General features: G+C 43.5%; 1 protein-coding gene and 1 pseudogene across 1 annotated transcript; both read left to right on the plus strand.

Annotated features, from left to right (window-relative positions):
* Positions 1–2,614: 2,614 nt before the first annotated feature.
* LOC123405147 lies at positions 2,615–9,365 on the plus strand (annotated as a pseudogene).
* On the plus strand, positions 9,227–12,588 carry LOC123403945. The gene is made up of 8 exons (XM_045097850.1): positions 9,227–9,756; positions 9,875–9,955; positions 10,040–10,099; positions 10,608–10,651; positions 10,821–10,863; positions 11,888–11,959; positions 12,039–12,140; positions 12,215–12,588. Exons 1-8 carry the CDS (start codon positions 9,436–9,438, stop codon positions 12,338–12,340), a joined length of 849 nt encoding a protein of 282 aa, XP_044953785.1. The 5' UTR covers positions 9,227–9,435; the 3' UTR covers positions 12,341–12,588.
* The last annotated feature ends 11,027 nt before the right edge of the window (positions 12,589–23,615 follow it).

The following is a 23,615-nucleotide window of genomic DNA, read 5'->3' on the forward strand; positions in this document are numbered from 1 at the left end:
GTGGGAGAGGAGATCCAGCAATGAGGTTGTGCACTTGCTAGCTAAAATAGTACTCGCTCCGTCCTAAAATAAATATCTTAAACTTAATACAACTTTATGCTAAAACTAATACAAAATTGAGACAATTAGTTGGGACGGAGGGAGTAGATGTTAGTCAGAACTTTGTAGAGTTTGGTTTCAAGTACCCCGTGGACTCCATTTTAAACGGTGAGATCCCAAACTATTATGAATAAACAAATGAACTGTAATGATTCTCAAGAAAAAAACGTGCAAGCTACCCTCTCATAAATCAACCTCGATCCTGTGTTACACGTGCATGGGATCAGCGGCGGACCTAGAAGTGGGCCAAGCCCAGGACGAATCGGGCCAAGGCCCAGTCACCCTTTGTTGACTGTAGCAAATTGCTACAGTCAACAAAGCGAATGGGCCTCAGGCCCCAGGCCGTCGCCTGGGCTGGCTGGAGCCCAAAACCGCCACTGCATGGGATAGTTGTCGGATCAATATGTATGTAGCTCAAATATTGGGGAACAAAACACATCGTACCTAGGGGTGTAGACGATAGTGAGCTGGTGAGAACGATGAACAAGAAAACCTACGCTGGTTTCTATGGCCCGAGTCATTAGTTTTCATGTTCTTCGACCGTGCAAATTTCCTCTAGTGCCACCTAAGCGAGAGTTTCGATTGGACGTCTGTGGGTGTCAAATAGCACAGGCTCTCGCTGACGCCAGGGGAAATGGGCCAGCCCACTCTGCCTCTGAGTGATTTTTTTTATTTTCTCGCTTAGGTTGTTTAGTCGATTTTAACCCAAAATAACTGATGTGGTTTTCTGGGATATGTAAAGAATAGTGTGATTTTTTAAAGGTTCAAAGTATACTAGAATATGTTCAATATATTTAAAAATATTCACCATATTCAAAAAATGTTCACTAAAACTAAAAAATGAAAATATGCAGAAGCAAAATATGAAGAGGATAGAAGAAAAACCAAATATGAAAAGAGAAAAGAAACAAAAGAGCTCACAAAGAAAATATATATGAAAAATCAGCTTCGAGTGAAAGAACAAGAGAATACTAACACAATAAATAAACATAAGAAAATAAAACGCGGCTCACCTTGCCGCGACTAGTCCGGCCCACCTGCAAGCATAGCAACCTCCATTCACCTCAACACATCTCTCGGAGAAGCTCATTTTTTAATATTGTGTGGTGTAGGACGGTTTGGGCCGATTAGTGAGAAAGACATCCTTGCCAAGTGCCTCCATCTGTGTCATCCTTGTCCTCGTTTACCTCCTCATCGAAGGTGGTCGGTGCTGGGCCTACTAGCTCACAGTTGTGATGGTCGTATTTTCTTAGGCGAAGAAAGTTAAAGAAGAGTTGTGACGTATGGACCCGGGAGGGGTGGAGAAGGTGGGTACAATCAACATTAGTAGAAGTGGCCTTTTGTTTGTATTCACGCGGGAACAATTATGATCATTTCCTATTATCACCACAAGTCTTAGCTAGCGCTGCCCGATCCTTATCGCAACTGAGTCACAACCTCCAACTCACCCTCCACTCGCTTACCACATCTGAAACGGCCATTTATTGGAACATTGACACCTTCGCCTCCGCCACGTGACAAAGGCGCACTCCTACTCATGCTAGCTCCACATATTCTCATTCCCTCACTGACTGACGTCGTCTCCATCCTTGTCTCACCTACCTTGATTATTCGCATCTAGACCCTTCTCTCTCATCTTTGTTGCGACATTTCCTTGCCCTAGAGGAGTGAAAATCCAGCCGGTGTCCAGGGCTTCCATTGATTTCTGTTGTTTCTAAGGTGCCATTGTCTATTTTGTTCATTTACCGAAGCCGGGGGAAGCGGCTGCGGGAGGAGGGGGAGGGGAGTTTCACGCGAGGCACCCTAGACTAAGCCCATTTATGGTTCAATGCTATTTCTTTTCTACAATAACCATCGTATTTCACATAATTTTAGAATATAGCTAATCAGTATTCAACATAAAAACAATATATTATGGCAAATGAAAAAAATGCATGCTCTTACATATAAATATTCACACTATATTTGAAAATTATTCACTAGGTATTTTAAAATATTAATATATACAAAAAATCATAGTAAAAGATTTGCATAATTTCATTAAAAAATAATTAATTAATATATAAACAAAGTTTCAACATATATTTTCAGTTGTTCTTATTTATAAACAATATTCATTTATATAAAGTTTTATGTAATTTCAAAAATAAAATAAAAAATAAAAAGAACAAAAAAACTTGGAAAAAAAGAAATATACATGAAAGGACAATAAGGTAACAAATACTATGAATTGGAAGTAAACTTAAACCTAAGACCGACAAAAAAAACAAAAAACTAAAAGTACTAAACTAACGGGGCGTTGGCTTATGGGGGGATATAAGAGTGAGTCCTGCCCATCCAAATCTCTACTATTAAAGCAGGATCGAACGTCGTGATGGTTCAACCAGCTGGATGGTTCGACCTCCCCTCCCCTCGTACAGCCCCACGTTACAAAAGAAAAAAAAAACTAAACAGCTCGCACGATCTCCACCTCCTCCCCCACCTTCCTGTTTGCATCCAGATCTCTCTTCCCTACATGCCCCGTCGCCCCCCTTCTCCTGCGACCACCCAGCGCATCCGATGGTGCCCGCTCGCTCCCGCTGCAGCAGGACGAGGACGACGAGGTCGAGGCCGGCTGGAGCGATCCCCTCGCATCCCACCCACATGTGCCCCCTCCCCTCCATCTCTTCCTCCGAGTCCCGACCCTAGGCTAGGGTTCCATCCGCCCCCGCCCCCATCTCCTGCTCCGCCGCCCCTGCCCCCATCTCCTGCTCCGCCGCCGTCCCTACTGCTCGGATGCGCACGCGTCCGGCCGCTCCAAGGCCGCCGCCAGTGCTGCCCCTCGGCGCGCGTGTCCGTCGCGACCATGGAGTCCGCCGCCGCCGTTGCCGTAGCCGCCGTAAGTGACACACGTGCCCCGTCCAAGCGCGCGCACCGGGAGGCCCTCGAGGCCGCGCCGTCGGGGATCGTCTCCGGCCTCGACCTCGGCCGCCTCAACTCCTCCCGTCCAAGTGCGCGCACCGGGAGGCCTTCTGCCGCACTCCAGTTTGCACATTTTGGTCTGCCCCAAGTTCCTTTGATGTGTTCTCTGAAACTTTCTTTACTCATGTCAATGTTCAGTCTTGATATATCTCCGGCCGTATCACCTTTTCTCACGTGTGAGAAGCTGGGATTACAGGTTGTACATGACGTATGTTTGCCCGTATGCGCATCGAGCATGGATCGCGAGGAATTTCAAGGTACCAACCGAGTTCATCCTCCGATGATCGATGCTCTTTTCCCCTCCACATGAGTTGCCTTCTTTGGTTAGGTTCACTCCATGCTGTGATTTTTGGAATCCGATGTGTTTCCGGCACCAGGGTTTGCAGCACAAGATCTTGCTTGTCCCCATCGATATGGCGGACAGGCCAGCGTGGTTCAGTAAGATTTATCCCGAGAATCAGGTGCAGCTAGGCTAAAATACACACCATCTCCTATTTAGATTGTCTCGTCAACTAACATTCTCTCTTATTTAGTGTTAAGATGCTCCTTTTTCCTGGCAAGGTACCCTGCCTAGAGCACAACAACAAAATGATAGGTGAGAGTTTGGATTTGATCAAGTACATGGACAACAACTTCAAAGGCCCAAATTGAGTCATGATGTGAGTTCAGTTTGTCTTTAAAGGTTGAATGCATTCCCCATTGGTCACTGGTGACCTCATGATTCTTCTCTTAAAAAATACTGATGACCTTAGGATCCTGAAAAGCAAGGGTTTGCAGAAGAACTGCTGGCTTATTCAGACACCTTCAATCAAGCAATGATGTCGGCATTGAAAGCCAAGGGGACAGTGACCGCTGATGCCGGCAAGAGCTAAGAACACTTGTTGGAATTCAACTATAAATATATATTCATGCTGATTACTAACATGTGATTCATTGCTGGTCCATAGAAGCTGCTCTCGACAAAATAGAAGTCTCCCTTTCAAAATTTGATGATGGGCCTTTCTTCCTCGGACAGTTCAGTCTGGTAATTTTGCACAGACCATCCTCAGTCCCTTATGTTAGCTAGAATTTGGCCATTTAAAGATCTAATAAGATCATTTGCTGGAAGCAAGTGGACATCGCATATGCACCATTTGTTGATGGATTCCAGGTATTCTTCGTCAACATAAAGAACTATAATACCATCGCAGGAAGGCCTAACATGCAGAGATTCATCAAGGTAGCAAGAACACAACATCTTCCAGGAGTGCAGCGTTCTAGAAATTGGGCTCCATGGAGCCTGATATTTGAAAAATCGAGGTTTAAAGTTTCAAAAAGAAAACTGAAAAACTAACATTTACATAGGGATATATTCTACATGTTTGTAAATTTTCATGATGAAATACGTTAAGATGTGAGCTAAAAAAATAGATTTTTATAATGAACAGTAAATGTCCTAAAAGTTCATGATTTTTTTGTGCATAGCTCAAATTTATAACATATTTCAGCATGAATATGAACAAACATGTAGACTACATATCTCTACTATTAAAGGGGATGTGCCGTCGTGATTGTTCGACCAACGATGGTTCAACCTCTCGATCCAAGCGCTCCCACCTACATTCTCCTCTCACAGATTTTTTTTCCAACCCTCCGAAAACCAAACGGCTCAATAAAGAAAACCAGATCCATAGGCCTCACCCCACCCCCGCGCGCTAGCCGCTAACCCTCCCTAGGCTGAACCGCTCCCCTCGCTAACCCTCCCTAGGCTGGAACCGCCGCCGTTCCCGACGCCGCCCCCGCCCCCGCGCGCTAGCCGCCGTTCCCGATGCCGCCCCGCCCCCGCCCCTGCGCGCTAGCCGCCGCTCCCGGCGCCGCTCGGTCGTAGTATGGTCACCCGCCCTCGCCCCCGCCCCCACGCGCTAGCCGCCGTAGTGTGTATGATTAATTGGTTTTCTTGGTAATATGCCTGTTCCAGAAAATGGACAATGGTGGAAGAGTCAAGGACTGGATATGCATCAACTTTTCTCAGAATGTCCAAGATAGTGCCGCGGGGAATTTCTGTCATGAACTGGCTGGCATGTGCCAAACATCTGGGATGGTAGGTCTATGTCATCTAAACAGTGCTCCAGAGATTTCTTTTTTAGTTTGTTGATTTAGTTCCCAGTGTCCACTTTCTCACATGCTCCGTATCCTCTCACCATAGGACTTCTCAGTGGATCCTCTGCTTCCTCCTTTATCTGCGAGACCTGAACATGTAGAAAGAGCACTCAAGGCACGCTATCAAGATGCCATGAATGTTCTGAAACCACTGGGCAGGGAGCTTGACCTGCTTGTTGCAATTTTGCGTGACAATAATGGTTCTCTTTATGGTATGCTTTTTTAATTCAAAAGATACCTACTCCCTCGGTTCCACAATTCTTGCCGTGGAACGAAGGGGAGTAGTGTATTATCTAATTCAAATACTAACTATTATTCTTATCAGTTTTTGATGTTGTATTGTTTTTAACTTCTAATCATTCCTCAGGTAATCTCAAAAGAATATGTGAGACAGATCTTGGATGGTCTCTCAATGCTGTTTGACGAAACATATTTTTAAGATGAGCCCGCAGTATCTTGCAAATGTCGCCCTTAAAATCAATGTTAAGGTTCGTCCTGTTCTGTGGCTTCTGCCCACTGCCAACCTGGTTTTTGTAGATCTTTTCCTTCTATACTTCCTTTTCACATTTCTATACTCTTTAGGTGGGAGGAAGAAATACTATACTCGTCGATGCTTTGTCAAGGAGAAATTCCCCTTGTTAGAGACAGACCAACCATTATATTTGGTGCTGATGTTACCCATCCTCATCCTAGAGAAGATTCCAGCCCTTCCATCGCAGCTGTGAGTGCATAACATGCCAATCTTAAATCATTATTTATGTATTATTTTGTGGCGAAAGTTTGCACTTTCTATGCTGAACATCCACTTTTCAGTTATACCGTTGCTATGTTCATCAGGTTGGTCGTCCAATGATATTGTGATGATTTCATGCTCATGCAGGTTGTTGCTTCTCAAGATTGGCCCGAGGTCACCAAGTATGCTGGATTGGTGAGTGCACAAACCCGTCGCCAGGAGTTGATACAAGATATTTTTAAAGTGTGGCAAGATCCCCAGAGGATCATATTCTACATGTATTAATCTTAGATTAAGCATGTCCAATTGGCATTATTTTCTAAACCTCACACAATTGTCCAATTTCAGGGATGGTGTTAGTGAAGGACAGTTCTATCAGGTTTTGTTGTATGAGCTTGATGCGATTGGAAATGTGAGATTTCATTTCTCTAAACATTCTCACATGGGATCTGCATGGGGCCTGAACATTTTGGTTTAATAAACGTAGGCCTGCGCATCCTTGGAGCCCAATTATCAGCCACCCGTTACATTTGTGGTGGTCCAGAAGCGCCATCATACACGGCTATTTGCCAACAACCACAACAATCAACGAAGTGTTGATAGAAAAATTGGAAACAAACTGCCTGGTGAGTTGTTTGCCTTGTTATTGAGTTTACTTGTTTTGTGTAGCTTGTCGACTCTAATGCATGAAAGCTCAATTACTGAATTCAAAGTCAACTTTTAGTTACCATCTTATATTGCCACGGAATACCCAAAAAATATATAGACACGAAGCTGCATTGTATACATTGTTATCGAATGAAAACTATTTGTAAGGGAAATGTTTGTGCACAAGAAAAATATAGGAGTAATTCAAGTAAGCGAATATGTCATGCTTTCCATGCGGGAAAACTATTATGGTTGTGCCATGGTTTGATTGAATTATAGTATGGAGAAAAGCCCCCTGTCCCTCTATGTCGTCCTCTACTACTACCATGGTTCCTCTGCTCATGCTCATGTGTCTCCTCTCATCACCTCTTCTTGCTAAGCTTGCACTTTTTATCCAATTTTGACGAATTTTCTTAGAATGGTTTGGTGTCATGTAAACTTGCTCGTTCTTGCATATTCCCAAACCGCGTGAGAACATGTAGCTGCGAGTAGCAAAAATAGTTGACCTTATACTGACAGGAACAATCAAAACTTGCATGATAGCAATTCTATCTTATCCTGCTTTGATTCTTCTGCTAACTTTGTTTCTTCATCAGGAACCTACATTTGGAAGTCTGCACTTGTTTTTTGTTCAACAAGAAAAGGTGCACAAGAAGCAGCACAGTGCCTCTCACAAACTGCAGGGTCTCTTGGCTATTCAAATCCATTCATGAAATCTATGCAACAGTATGAACATCTACGAGAGGCTTCCTTAACCTGTAGTGACAAGCAGCTGCGGTCTTGTATCGTACATGCAGGTCATGTTGAATCTTGTTCTCTGGGACATGACCTTCCTAATTTTGCTACCGACTATAGTGTTTTTGTCTTCTTATCTAGACACAAGAATACGATAGGAATAAAGAGTAGAGAAGATGACACACGCTTTTTGTGATGTTTCATAGAGTTGCACGTGCATCTCTGTCAAAATTTATAGTTATACAACAATGTCGAGCATTTATTTGGGGGCCAATATACTTGAACTTGTATGAGTTCTGATCAAGAACGTACCGGTATAAATTATTATTGACTTGCTTATGTTCAACTGAAATTTAAGTATGAGTCGCATGTGATACACTGTATAGGACACGAAAGTATGTGGTGTATTTTATGTGATAGACGCTTGCAGTGGAGGGATTGTAATGGAGGGGTTGCTAGGGTGATAGAACCCATGTTCCATTGGTTGACGACGACGAGGAACAAGGGATTTATCACGATGGCAGCAAGACAACTGATGCGAGACAATTGATAAGGTTGGGTCGGACTCAACGGCTAGAAATAACGGTGAGCAACATAAGTTTGTTGTCCCGTGGCAACGCACGGGCGCTCAACTAGTTTACCATAAGTTACCCTAAGGCCATATTCAACAATAAAGATATTTAAAGAAACAAAATAAATCTTATATTTCCTTCATTCGAAAATACTTGTCATAGAAATTAACGTATTTAGATGTATTTTAGTTTTAGATATACGTATTTTTATATATTTGTGTGACAAGTAAATTCAGAAGGAGGGAGTAGTAGAATTAGAAAAGCATCTTAGGGCCTCTTGTTTCATCTACAAATGCTAATCTAGGACGCTAAGAAAATCGTCTCACTCGTCACTTCATCTAGCGCAGCAGAAAAGTCCCAGCTGTCTAGTTTCCTTTTTCATTCATGTCGTAGTTAATGTTAGGATTGGATCGCGTAACTATCGATTAATGAAGAAACAAATCCTGGTGCCTTAGTTTAGTGTTCGCATTGGCCATGACCTAACAAACCTCTAGTGAATATGGTATTGCAGAAAAAATGGCAATAAAGAAAAAACATAGGATCTAGTGATATGAGCAAGTCTAGGTATGTGAATTGCCCCATCATTGCACCAACATGTATATCGAAGTATCCGGAGAATTAATGCCGTCACAGCAAATCATAAGAGTAGGGAGCGATTTTATAAGAGGGTGCTTGGATACGTTTTAGTCCCATGACTAAAAGTAGTGAGACTAAAACTTGCTAGCCTCACCCATGCTTGGATCCAAATACTAAAGAGAATAAAATCAATTTAATGAGTATTTATTATCCTCCAAACCCTCCAATCCAGAATTTGCATGAGGAGTTAAATGAGGAGAAATAGGACTAATGCACATTTTAGTAGGGGTAGGCCTGACTAAAAGATTTTAGCCTCAAGACTAGTTTTAGCCTCTCTTTAGTCAGGGGTGCTTGAAACTTTAGCCTCTTAAAGAGACTAGTTTTAGTCCCTCGGATCCAAGCACCCTCTAAGTAATCCCCACCACTTGGCCTTCCCGATTCAATCTCGCTAGCGAGGACCGGTACCTTGTAGGTCCGACCCTGTGTTGAGCAATTTGGAAAATGTGAGGAAAAACGAAAGAGAAATTGAGTAACTATTTATTTGAAATGGAGAAATGGAGTAACTAAGCTTACTATTTTTTTTAGCTTAACTAAGCTTACTGTTAAACTTGCTCAAAGGTTAAACAAGGCCGAATGACGAGTGAGCATACAAACCCAGGCGCTTCCTCTGGGAGTGATCTCAGCCGTTGGATTCCTTCTTTCTAAGCCGTTGGATAACTGAATCACATGATCACCCGTTCTTCAGAACATATCTTCAGTATTGGCTGCATCTTCTTCCTCTTGGCGGTCCGCGCGAGCCCAGCCTCCAGTCCTCCCCGGCCGCCGTGCTGCCGCCGGCCGCCGGTCCCAACCTTCCCGGGCTCCGCTCCGCCCAACCCTCAAACCTAGCCCCGCCACTGTAAGAAAGCACAGATAAATTCCGATTTCCTTCCTTACATTCTACAGTTCTATCCAGGAGCGGATAGGGGTGCTATGCTTCGCCTTGGCCTCCATCCTTGCCCACGCCTCTCTCCGCCGCCATATCACCCCACCCTCCCCCGCCGGTTTGCCGCCTCTCCGCTCCCGAAGCTCCCCTTTCCATCCGCCGTCACCGCGCTCCGAGCTCGAAACCCTCCGCTTCAGGCCGCCGTCAGCGGAGCCGCCTCCGGAGAGGAACGGCGGGGCGCGGATGAGGACGAGGAAGGCGCGGACCTGCACGAGGCGCTCACCAAGACGCGGCGGCTCGTCGAGTGCGCCATGTTCGCATCCGTTGCTGGTCTCGCCTACTTCCTCAGCAACTCCCTCGCCATCGAGGTCTGCGTCCTTCTTTCAGTCCGGTGTAAATGTTTTTTCTGTTCCTTTTATCTTCTTATATCTGTTTGTTCGACTGGTTATAAGCACATGACACTGCTGTTTTCTTTTGCTGATGCAGAATTACTTCAGCTGCTTTTTTCCATTGCCAATACTCATCTCCTCATTAAGATGGGGATTAGAAGCCGGCAGGAAGACTATGGTAAACATCTGATCAAATGGTTCACTTGGCATATGTAGCTTTGATGCATTTTATTTTAGTTTATTTATGACATTGCCTCATCAGGTGGCTACTGTTTTACTGCTCTTCACATTGTCTGGCCCTGTCAAAGCGTTAACTTATCTGGTAAGTATCTCTTGTGGCATATGGTTCATATCATAGCTGTACCAACGGCATGTGTTTAGTTCGAAACATCCAAGGTTGACAACTCAAATATGTACCTTGAAACTAATGGATGTTGGTGTTGCAATTGAGTGTTGAGTCGGGGTCGGCAACTTCATTGTCATTGAAATGAACACTAGCTTCATTTTCCAGAACAAAAAATCAGTATATCTTATAGCGCTAAAAGAAATCAATATTCTGAGTGAAAGAAATTATTTAACTAGAGATTGCAAGCTATGACAGGAAGGGTTAACATTTATCAATAATCTAACTACATTATTCCACTTTTCATTTTAGTACTTCAGTTTTGGTGTTCCTGGTAAATTTACCTTGTTTTCCCCCTTAGATTCTCTGTCTATATTGGCCGATTTTCGTTCTGTGTCTTCTTTGGACTTGAAAGATTGAAAGAACCCTGCATTCATTCGTTATGGCTGAGGACATTCTTACATTCATTGGCCTTGTTTTCCTGCAGCTTATGCATGGAGTAGTTGGTCTATCCATGGGTACTATGTGGAGGTGAGGAACACAAAGGTTAAAAGGTGAAACTTTTGCTTTCACCTTTGGCCTATGTCACTTAAAGTTAATGGTATATGTGCATCAAAGGTGCATGTATGCAGCTGTAGCTTCCAGTCGATTTATATTGACTTTGAGTAACAGTAATATTTTTTCCCTCCTCTATCATCAGGTTGGAGACCAATTGGATTGCTTCCATCATAATCTGTGCAATTGTAAATATCTTTTCTCAATCGGTATTTCATATCTATAGATGTATTTCTGATCATGTATGGATTACACATGAACCTCATAGCTTTGGATTTGAACTTGACAAGATTACCATGTAGTTTCTATATGAAAATATGAATCACCCATTGTGTAGTTCATGATTTTTAGTTTTTACTACTTCCTCTGTACCCATAATATTTGTTGTTGGAGAGAACTAATCTAGTTCTTCCCAACAACAAGTATTTAGGAACAGAGGGAGTAGTTGCAAATCTCTGTATTCTTTGTTGTACACCTCTTAGATAAACGGTTACCTTTGTGCTAGTCTATCAAAAAATTACCAAGGAAATTAAAACCAGCACAAAAAAATGCTTACATTGTTTTCATTATTTTTAATATATGAAATAGCAAATTGCAATTGCTATCACTTCAGGAAGGCAACACATTGACAGTTCGTGTTTCTTCTTAACTTTACATGATGTCTAATTTCACGCGACGAAACTTCCTCATAATAGGAAAACAGAGGTGGAAGAGTTGAGAGACAATAGATGCCAGTGCATAAGCGCATATGTCTGTGAGGAGAAAGGAGGTAGTTGATTGGTCCACCTAATATCAAATTCAGGATCGTTGGGTGGAAATAAATAAACAGCCAATTTTGCTAATAACAAAATACTAGATCATTCGGTAAGAAATAGATACAAGGATCCATATTTGCTTAGGAACTAATTCCTTGCCAGTGTGATTGTCAACGTGAGGTCTCTCTCTCAGTTCGTCTGACGTGAGCAAGAAGCAGAAGAGAACACGGGAGAAGTTGGAGGATAATTCAGAGCTTTATTCCTCAATTCATATTTGCTTGTTCGTGAAAGATGGGCTAATATAGCCAAAACACACTGCACTGGCCCATGGCCCCTCACTTGTCCTAACTTAACGCGCACACCCCTTTCCGCATCATCCAGTACATATCCGGCACACAGGTGGTCTGTGCTACTCTTAGTCCTTAAATTGAATGTCTGCTGACAGTTTGCTTTCCAGATCCGTGCAGTGGGAGCTTGTGGATATGTGTTGGTTACATCGTTCCTGATACGAGAAAATATTTTTCAATTGGTATGTCTACTCAGCTCTATTCGACAGTAAGATTGGAAGGGGGGAGGGGGTTATCTTCTTTAACTTCTACTCATTTCAGATAACTGTTAACATACATGCCTCCTTGACGTACATTCTGGCGGCGGCTGGTGTGAACACGATTCCATCCATGGATGCAATATATGTTATCTTTGGGACACTGGTAATTTTTAAGCTGCCAAATTATACGTGTATAGCATGAGCTGGTTCAGAAAGTAACTTCCCTTTCTTTGTCAGGTTCTACTTAATTCTGGATTCTTTGTCTTCATACTGCATATAATTTACACAATCTTCCTGACCAAGCTTGGAATCAAGCCTTCACTTAGACTTCCACGATGGCTGGGCAAAGCAACATCTAGTTGATAGGTAGAATGCGACCATGGTAATTTGTAGTTGGAGGTTTGCACCCTGACTGAATTTGCAGCATTTTAGTGTTACAAATGCTCCCCCATTACCCGATGCATGCCGGGATGGCAATCGTGGCCTTTGAAATATGAGCATTATTGTCCGGCTCGTTGGTACATGATTGTGGTTTTCCCGACAAGATTTTTGTTGATTGCAATTCTGCATTGGTGCCATTGACTGATCAACAAGTGCTGTAGAATTTTTTAGGCTTGTCGAGTATATTGCCCTGGTCACTTCTTTCATTTAACCTTTTTTTTGCAGTGTTTCTGTTAATATATAATTTAGAATTTTGGGGCATTACTCCCTTCATCTGAAAATCTAAAAGTCATATTCATTTTATCCAAAGTCAATCTTTCTTAAGTTTGATTTTCTGCATTCCCTTCACGTACATCAAACCGGTTTATAGGGTTACACGGCATTTGAACAAACTCTAACCCTAGCTAGCTAGAGAAAACATTTATGTATTGTTTGGTTGATACTGCTAGGGGGTAAAAGAGGGGTAGGATTGGTTTCTGCCAGTGGCTTCCCCTACCATCGCTGGGCATCCAGCCCACTTTCTTGTATACTCCCTTCGTTCGTGGTGTCAAAAAACGTCTTACATTTTGAGACGAAGGGAGTACTTATCATCTCCTTTGAACTTCTCGAACTCCCTTTCTTATTGTTTTCCTTTCCAAACTAGAAATCTTGTCATCTGAAACTACAAATTGCATACAATGATTTTGCAATACAAAATACTTTCATGAGACACTTACTATTCTTTTTATTGTTGCGTTGTTTCCCCCTTGCAAGTTAATTTATTTTTATTTTTGAATCAAAGGGGTTACCCCCCGCTGCAACTTTTATTAAAAGCATAGGCAAACAGCCATCGTAACCATCGTTCAACAGTTCGCTATCGCAACCAGAAAGTAGTTGCGGCGGTCTACAGACAGCATAACAGAGTTAAACAGTGGAACACAAGCTACTACCATATAACCTACTCCCTCCGTCCGAAATTACTTGTCGCACAAATTGATAAAAATTGATGTACTTAAAACTAAAATACATCTAAATACAGAGTAGTAAACACCAACTGATCATCTCCAAGCGGTCCTAAGGAGCTCCCCATGATCGAGCAACCATAGGCATTTGAGGAGCAGAGTAGCTTCAACATCTGTGCACAACACTTCCCATTGATGAACAAAAGCTCCTACCAAACTCAGGATGCATTTTTTGCTTCGCCACATTCGACCCTGAAAAACAAAATTGCTGCGAAGCAACCATAAGCTCCACATGGTACCAGTCGTAATCATGTTTTTTTTAGCCTAGTCGTAATCATGTTGATGATAGTAGCCTGCTTCTTTTGTTGCCAAAACATAGCTAAGGAATCATAAGAACATGGAATTGGAATATCAAGTACACCAACCACCACCTTCCAAGTATTTTTTGCAACAATCAATCAAAGAGTAAGTGTTGATTAGTTTCCAATTCATTACAGATTACACAAGTAGGATCAGCCACATGGCACGTTTAGCTAGATATCTCTAGTTAGACTTTTATTATGTAAGACGAGCCGCAGAAAAATAAGAATATTTGGTAGGGAATTAATTTTCCAAATACAGTCTTTAAGATTAGAAGATATCCCACCAAAATTGATTAGCTTGTAAAAGGATTTAATAGAGCATGTGCCAGAAGGCTCAAGGGACCAAGCAGGAACATCAGCTTCAGAAAATAGAACAATTGGTTTCACCCGAGAAATCAACTCAAACGAACTATTGAGAGTTTGTTCGTTAACACATCTCCTGAAAGTTAATTCTTTGACTACACCATCCCAGACTTGGGCAACTAAAACATCTTATTGCTAGCAGATCTCAAATAGATCCCACAACTGAGTTTTGAGTGAACAACCACCCAACCATATAGCATGCTAGAAGGCAACTTTTTGTCCAGTACCCAACTTCCATCTACAAAATGTTTTAGCAACAGAAAAATGCCAGGATATACCTTTCCAAAAAGGAGAACCTAAACCAGGTTTAGCCCAAAGAAATAGTGGGTATTTCAGTCGGAAATTGCTTTTGGCTCCCGAGCTCCATGGAGCCCTTTAAATTTGAAACTCAAATTTCATGAAAATTCATATTTTTACATTTCAAAAAATTCTGAAAAGAAATACAGGGATAAGTGAAGGCGTAACACACATGCGTGTAAATTTTCAGAAAAAAATACATTGAAATGAGGGCTGTGCAAAAAAGACAAGTCTGAGGCTTTTTTACACATGACACTATTCATCATTTCAGGTCATGAATTTGTCTTTTTTGTGCAGATCGTATTTCAAGGTATTTCATCCTAAATTTTTGCACACATACGCATAACATCCTTCTTTACTTCCATATTTTTTTTCAGATTTTTTTGAAACCGAAAAGTTTGAATTTTGAATTATTCAAAAATTTCGGCCTCCATGGAGGCCGAGCTCCAAACGTCCGCACTCGTATTTCAGTAGTGTATTTAAAACTCAACAACCTTTTCGAGTCACTTGGATGATTATCAAAAGAACTTTTGCTCCAAAAGGCTAATTAATCCATGTTAGAACCCCTAAGATTTTGGGACCCCATACCACCAAATTCTTTTTTTTCTAGAGATAAGCCTCCATTTTGCAAGATTATACATGTCCTCATCCCCAACATTACCCCAACAGAAATGAGCCATCTAAGAAATGATGGATTTAGTGGCCCGTTTAGAAAACTTAATCATGGGCGTTAGGTAAGTAAGAATAACGACAATACAAGTAGTAAGAAAATTAAACTTACCCATGTGTAGTATAAATTCCGGCCAAACCAGCCAGAAATATTCTTAATAATCCTATCTATAATGGGTTGAGTATCCCGCCTCCTCAACTTTTTGCAATGCAAAGGAACACCAAATTACCTAAAAGGAAAAGAATCAATCTGACAACAGAAAATCTGAGCAAAACGATCATAGGAGCCTTTGTGTGATCGAACTTGGCCGAGTCGAGTCTAGTAAAATATTTTGAGTCTTAGTTATATGGGAGAGTAGGTTTCTTTTTTCTCCTCTTCTATGCTCTGGTGAGGTTTTCGACTTAGAAATCTTAATTCTACTCCTCTTCTCGCTCAATTTTTTTTAGGATCACGCGGGTATTTTGAAATCTATATGATATCGATGTGACGGAGTTCTGTCTTGGTGCCTCCTGTTTGACTTGATTTCTTCCGGGGAGTTGAGCTCTAGGGGATTCTTGTGCACATCGCCATCATTCAGATTTCTTAGTATCTCTGGACGGAGGATGTTCGTAATTGCTTCAATACTAGTTGTGACAAGAGGAGTCCGGCTTCCCCAGTACTGGTGCAGAGAGTTCCGGATGTATCGTCACACTTTGTATCGTTGTGATTACGAGGGTGTGTAGTAGATGAAGGTCCGAGATTCTGGTTATGTGTTGACGGATGTGATACACTGGACGGGTTAGTATAGGAGTTGTGTGACATATTACTCCTTGTATCCGTGTACCAGATTGCATGACCAGATATTTCGGAAATTCATAGGTGGGATATCAAGTAGTGACTTATAGGACAATCTTCCAACAGATGCATGATGCGAGGTTGGGATTCGACATTCAGTGGGTACGTTTGTTCACGGTCGTCTTACATCGGTTTTCGTTGTGTCTTAAAGAGTCCTTGTAGCTTGCTACGACTCGGGGACGCTTCGTAAGTCGTGTGCACTGCCTTGCACAGGATGGCTACTGTAAGTTCGAGCCCGTGCGATCATATCCACGAAGATATCGGATGGAATTTCTGTCATACGTTTGTTCCGAGCAGTTCTAGCTCATACTTGGTTTGCAAGTGGTCTTTAATCAGATTTTGTCGACAGTCACTTTTGAGGAAGCATTCTTACTATTTTGTTCGAATGCAATTGCTAATATTCTTGTTCAGATATTTCTGCCTATTGATTCAGCGTTACCTTCAATGTTATTCTCTGGTCTAATGTGTTGTCCATCTTCAGGATGGCTCCACCAACTTGCCAGAATCCGGGTCGCGAGGGTGCTGATGTTCTGCCACCACCCCCTCCGCCTCCTCCTCCGCCTCCTGTAGAGGCTTGACAAGCGGTGATGGCTGCAACAAATGCCAACACCCAGATGTTAATCCAGCTGTTGCAAGAGAGGACCAATCAGCAGCAGGGCAATTACAACCATGGTGGTAATCAGTTTGCATCTCTGAATCAATTCCTGGTGAACCAGCCGAAGACCTTCACGTTGTGTGATCAACCGTTTGACGTTGAGGACTGAATTCGGGACATGAACAAACACTTTGAGTGCAACAATGTTCGTCCAGAGGACTTCGTCAAGTTTGCAACATTTCAGCTCAAGGGGCAGGCAGTATTTGGTGGCAGCAGTTGAAGGACTCCAGGGGTGGCAGATTGATCAGTTGGGATGAGTTCTGCAGAGATTTCAGGTCTCACTATATCCCGTCTAGCTTTGTGGAAGAGATGCGTGAGAAGTCCAGACGCTTGAAGCAAGGTGGTTCCTCTATATACAAGTACAATGTCGAGTTCTATGAGCTGGCTCAATATGCTTTGCAGGACATTTCAGATCAGAAAAGCAAGATCTATCAGTTCAGAGGTGGTCTGAGAGAGGACTTGCAGCTGGCCCTCGCCTTGCACGATCCTGATGAGTTCGATAAGTTCTATAACTTGGCTCTCAGGGCTGAGGCAGATTTGCTCAAGGTGGAGAATTCGAGGAAGCGTTTCAGAGAGTCCAGCTCGTCGCCCTCAACTCAGGTGGTTCCGAAGCAGCAGAAATACTGGGTGTCTCCTCCCCCTCCTCCTCCTTGGCAGACTCAGCAATTCAAGCAATCAGGTGGTCGTGGTTTTTCCCACCCACCCAACCCAGCTTTCTAGCAGAGGTTTCAGCAACAGAAGCAAGGGAATCCTCAGGTGCACATCCGTCAGCCGACAGATGTTACTTGTCACAAGTGTGGGCAGAAGGGTCACTATGCCAACAAGTGCGCCTCTCAGCTGCGTCTTCCGCCCCCTTCTCCAGGGAAGCCTCCAAGCAATGCTATGGTAAAGTTCAACCCCATGACTGCGAGAGTCAATATGGTGAATGCAGCTGAAGCAGACAACTCCTCAGACGTGATTATGGGTAATCTTCTAGTTAATGATATTCCCGCAAAGGTTTATTTGATTCTGGTGCATCGCATTCATTCATTTCAAGGCCTTTCTCATCAAGCATGGGTTCCCAACTCGTGATTTGCCTAAGCCTCTGTCAATTGTGTCTCCCGGCAAGATCATGAATTTCCACATGGTAGTTCCGGATGTTTCTGTCAAGATGGGTAATTATGCTTTTCTGGCATCTCCTATTGTCCTTGGCAACTCTGATATTGATTTGATCCTTGGAATGGATCGGTTGGCTATGAACAAGGCGTCTATTGATTGTGAAGCTAAAGAAGTGAAGCTAACTCATTATTCGGAGGACATGATTATCTTCGCAGCGCGTTATGACACGGTCCGTCTGTTTTCCTTGAATGAGAAGGGTGAGATCTCTCCAATTTCGCAAGTCCCAGTGGTCTGCGAATATGAAGATGTTTTTCCGAAAGAACTGCTAGGAATGCCTCCACACCGAGCAGTGGAGTTTGTAATTGAGCTTGAACCGGGTACTGAGCTTGTGTGTAAACGTCCGTACAAACTAGGTCCAGAAGAGCTGAAGGAGCTGAAGAAACAACTTGATGAGCAAGAGCATCTGGGTCTGATCAGACCAAGCTCATCTCCTTGGGGCTGTGGAGTTCTTTTCGTCAAGAAGAAGGACGGTACGGAACAACTCTGTGTCGATTACCGTCCATTGAATAAGAAGATGATCAAACACAAGTATCCACTTCCGAACATCAACGAGTTGTTTGAGCAATTGAAAGGGGCTAAGATCTTCTCGAAGCTTGATCTCAGAATGGGTTATCATCAGATTCGCATTCACGAAGAGGACATTCCAAAGACTGCATTCAGAACAAGTTTTGGCTCGTATGAGTACACAGTGATGTCTTTCGGTCTGGCCAATGCTCCACCAACCTTCTGTTGGATGATGAATTATATCTTCTCCCCATTCAAGAATGAATTCGTCTTGTTGTATCTTGATGATATTCTGGTCTTTTCGGAAACTGAGGAAGAGCATGAAGAACATCTCAGGCTTGTGATTGATAAGCTAAGAGACCATAAGTTCTATGCTAAGTTTTCCAAATGTGAGTTTTGGTTGAAGGAAGTTGTCTACCTTGGGCACATCATCTCTGCCAAGGGCATCAAAGTTGATCCATCGAAGGTGCAGGCCATTGTTGAGTGGGACCCTCCGCAAAATGTGAAGCAGCTTAGAAGCTTTCCGGGGCTTGCAAGCTATTGCAGAAGATTCGTTGAGAATTTCTCCAAGTTTGCTAAGCCTCTCTCAAGTCTTCTTCAGAAGGGTGTGAAGTATGTCTGGTCTCCAGAGTGTCCGTTGGCTTTCGACACACTCAAAGAGAAGCTCACTTCTACTCCAGTCTTGGTTCCTCCCGATGACTCCAAACCTTATCAAGTGTTCTACGACGCCTCTCTTCAAGGTCTTGGTGCAGTGTTGATGCAAGACAAGAAAGTGGTAGCTTATACCTCGAGGCAGTTGAAGCCAAGTGAGAAGAATTACCCCACTCATGATCTTGAGTTGGCGGCAGTGGTACATGCTCTGATGACTTGGAGACACCTCTTGTTGGAGAGAAAGGTTGAAGTGTTCACCGATCACAAGAGTCTCAAGTACATCTTCACCCAGCCTAACCTCAATATTCGGCAAACTCGTTGGGTGGAAATGCTCCAAGATTTTAATCCGAGCGTTGAGTACACTCCAGGCAAAGCTAATGTCGTCGCAGATGCCTTGAGCAGGAAGGCTTACTACAACAGTCTCATTCTGAAGCGTCTCCAGCCTGATCTTTGTGAATCTTTCAGAAAGCTCAACCTTTAGTTAGTACCTCAGGGATTTCTTGCTAATCTTCAGATTTCTCCTACCTTGGAAGACCAAGTCCGATAAGCTCAACTTCTTGATGCTACGGTGAAGAAAGTTAAGATTGGCTTGGCAAAGGGAGTTCTCAAATATAAGTGCTTCAGTGTTGATACCAGAGATACATTATTCTTTGAGGATCATCTTGTCGTTCCGAAAGGGGATCTCAAAAAGGTTATCATGGAAGAAGCTCATAACTCTCTTGTCTCGATACATCCAGGAAGTTCCAAGATGTATGAGGATCTGAAACAGACCTTCTGGTGGACTCACATGAAGCATGAGATTGCTCAGTTCGTAAATGAATGTGATGTACGTTGAAGGGTGAAAGCAGAGCATCAACGTCCAGCAGGTCTTTTGCATCCCTTGCCCATTCCCGAGCGGAAGTTCGACCATATTGAGATGGATTTCGTCACCGGGTTTCGAAGTCCAAGAAAGGTAACGATGCCATCTTCGTCGTCATCGACAACTTGAGCAAAGAAGCTCATTTCCTTCCAGTCAAGGAGTCTATCTCGGCAGCTCAGCTTGCAGAGCTGTATACGTCAAGGGTAGTCTCATTGCATGCTGTTCCAATGCTGATTTCTTCGGATCGAGGAAGCATCTTTACTTCCAAGTTCTGGGACTCATTTCAGTCTGCGATGGGTACTAAGATTTGATTCAGCATAGCCTTTCATCCTCAGACTAGTGGGCAAGTTGAGAGAGTCAATCAGGTCCTCAAGGATATGCTAAGAGCTTGTGTCATTTCCTTTGACATGAAGTGGGAAGACTGCCTACCTTTTGTTGAGTTTTCATATAACAATAGCTATCAGGAAAGTTCAGGCAAAGCTCCGTTTGAGATTCTCTATGGCAGGAAGTGCCGTACCCCGCTCAATTGGTCAGAGACTGGCGAGCGTCAGATTCTTGGGAATGACATGATTGAAGAAGCTGAAGATATGTGTCGTGTCATTTGGGGTAATCTCAAAGCAGCGCAGTCCCATCAGAAGAGCTACTATGATAGCAAGCATCGTGACATGGCTTAAAAGCCTGATGACTTCGTCTATCTTAAAGTGTCTCCTATGAAGGGCACTCAGCGTTTTGGCATCAAAGGGAAGCTTGCTCCTCGTTTTGTTGGGCCTTTCAGAATTATTGGCAAGAGAGGCGACCTTGCATATTAATTAGAGCTCCCTTCAAACTTCGCAAATGTGCATGACGTGTTCCATTTCTCTCAGCTCCGGAGATGCTTCAAGACTCCCGAGCGCACAGTTGATCTTCAGGATATCAACCTTCAACCCAACCTATCCTACCGTGAGCATCCAGTTGCAGTTCTTGAGACGACTGAGCGCAAGACCCGCAATAAGTCAATCAAGTTTCTCAAGGTGCAATGGTCACATCATTCCGATAAAGAGGCCACTTGGGAGCGTGAGGATAACCTCCGTTCCGAATTTCCAGAGTTCTTTCAGTCTTAGATCTCAGGTCGAGATCTTCTTGTAGTGTGGGAGAGTTTGTAACACCCCAGATGTAATCCTTGCCATATTGGGATCCTTCCCTTCTTTGGAACCATGTTTGAATGATATGAAGTCATCATTTCATGTGTAATTTCATGATATCATCTTTGCATCATGGCATCATTCTTTTCTTTTGCATTGTTTCATTCTTGTTGGTTGCTAACTATGCTTGTGGTGGTGTGTGATGATGTGGAGGTTTCCAAACAATGCCTTCAAACACATTGCTTTCATTCTATGTCAAAACCTTCTCCCCCTTTCTATTTATTTAACTTGTGTGTCAAACCTTGCTAGAACCTGTTTTAAAAATGTTGATCATTCACAGTATTAACTTGTGATTGAGTGGGGTTTTGTCTTGAGGTTTTTAAGCTTTAAATCAATTGGAGTTTTAATAAAACAACATATAAAGCCCCTGTTTTGGATATAATTTAGTTGTCCTAAAAATAAGATTTGTATTTTATTTAAATAGGGCATAATTCCCTCATGCCCCAGGTGTTCCTATTTTAATTTTTAAAACCCTGTGATACTCTGGGTATTTTGCTTTTGTTTGGTTTATTGAAAAATATGAAAAACCTTTTTATCTCTTCTCTGTTTTATCAGGCGCCCACGTGGGTTGGCTCGCTCTTCCCTACCTGGGCCTCGTCTATTCTGTCTCGAGCGTTGGCCCGTGGCGCGACCTTCTTCCTCCTCGCTACGTCACCCTATACGACCGAACCGCAGCCGCCGATCTCCTCCTTCCCTCGATCTTGCGGCTCGAAGCTCAACCCCCGAGGCCATATAAGCAGTCGGCGCTCCTCCCTGTCCTAGGGTTCCCATTTTTCCCTCCTCTCACCCTGTGGTGCCGTCGGGGGCGCACCCGATCAACTCCGACGCCATGACCGGCTCCTAGTAGAGCTCGTCGCCGATGGATCAACGCCAACGCCTCCTCCCCGACTGGTCCAGGTGCAAGCAGAAGGTGGTGGGGTTCCATTCCCGTCCTCAGGTCGCGGAGAGAACCCCTCCAACGCCCTCCTCGACGTCGGCGACTTCCCTGCTCCGGCGTCCTCTGCTTCATCGACGACCTCCTCTACTTCGGCTATGCAGCCGCGTGCTGTGGGTGAGCGAGCCTTTCTTTCCCCCCTCCTTCTCCTAGGGTTTCCACTAGTCATGGGCGATGGCAGAGAGATTCCGCGTGTGTAGCTCCGGCGACGTGGCAGCAGTCGTAGCTGCTGTGGCTTGCGCGTGCATGGGCATCGCCCCTCTGCATCGTGGCCGAGGCACCCCTCGCGGCATGTAGTGTAGCCTGTGGTAGATCCCCGCAGATGTAGTGTATGTGTGTAGGATGCCACGCTCCGGTGAGCTTCGCCTCTAGCGCCTCTCTGCAAAGCAGAGCAAGCATCCCCCTATGGCGTGTTTTCCTGTCGTGGATCCCCCTTTGGGACAGTAGTACCACACCAGCTCAGCTGGCTTTGTTCCCACGCGCGCATCGAGCAGGTCTGGGGTTCGAGACCCAGCGCCCCCCTTTTAATCTGGGGTTTCTTTTGCTGTTGTGCGGGTGGCAGAGGCTGCCTAAGAGGGTTTACCCCTATGATAGTGCAGCTACACCGCGGTAGCCCAGTGGTGCAGGTGTGAGTAGTGGTGCAAGGGGTGTGGGTTCGAAACCCACGGCCTCCCCTTTGATTTTTTCATTTATGTTATTTTTTCTTTTCTTTTGCTGCATATTGTTGTTTTGTTTCTTAAAAAAACCAGAGGGTGTTTTATTTCTTTTAAGGCCTAGAGTGCATGTGTATGTGTATGAGTGTGGTATGTGCACATGTGTGTATGTGTGTACACATGTGTGTGTGTGCGTGTGCATGAGGGTGCCATACACATGTGCAAGAGGGCCTAGCCCCTCATGTTGCACCTATTTATGTAATGTATGCGTGAGTGTATGCACTTGAGTGTGTGTGAGCACATGTATGTGTGTGTGTGTGCTCATGTAGGTGTATGTGTGTGCATGGGTGCATATGCACTTGTGCATGAGAGCCTAGCCCCTCATGCTTGCCTACATGCAAGTGAAGTTGTTGTGAATAGTGCTTGTGTGTGCATGTGTAGGTGTCGATGTTGCAATATGTGTTAGTTTCACATATGATGATAGTCATTGTAGTTATAGGATTCTATGTGCTATTTTCAGAGTTAGCTTTGGGCCTTGATGTTACATGCAAGTACCCATGTATGATATATGTTTTTGGGGTAGAATCATCCCAGGAATCCATTGGTGCAATCAGATTTCACTTTGGAGCAACTTCATAAAACTGTTATTTTCTGTCATGATGCCATGTTTAGTGCTTTGTATTAGGTGGTGCCTTGACCCTTTGAGGATGAATCCTTGATATAGTGGTAGTGGGTGAACCCCTCTATAACATGGGGTCTTTGTTTTGTTCTTAGGAATTTGTATGCACCTATTGTGCCCTCTCAAAGTTGACACTTGGCTGAAACTAACAGATTTGTGAAACCTTGTGATTTTCACTAAGTCTGGGAATCTGATGTTATTTTCTTCCCCTGTTGTCTTGGATGAATTAGCTCCTGTGTTGGGAATCATCCCATGCAACAAACTAAAATTTGTTAGATTTTATGTTTGTCTAGCTCCCTGTTAAATTTCATGCTTTTTCACTTCCTGTAGATATCATTTTGGAGGCTGCCAAAATGCTTCAGAGCATAAGCAACTGGTGAAAATCTATGATTTTCACTAAGTCCGAGAATCTTTGATATTTTGTCCAAGTTTGTGTCCATAGATCTGCTCATGGGT

Source organism: Hordeum vulgare, chromosome 6H (assembly GCF_904849725.1).
Source record: "Hordeum vulgare subsp. vulgare chromosome 6H, MorexV3_pseudomolecules_assembly, whole genome shotgun sequence".
Lineage (NCBI taxonomy): Eukaryota > Viridiplantae > Streptophyta > Magnoliopsida > Poales > Poaceae > Hordeum > Hordeum vulgare.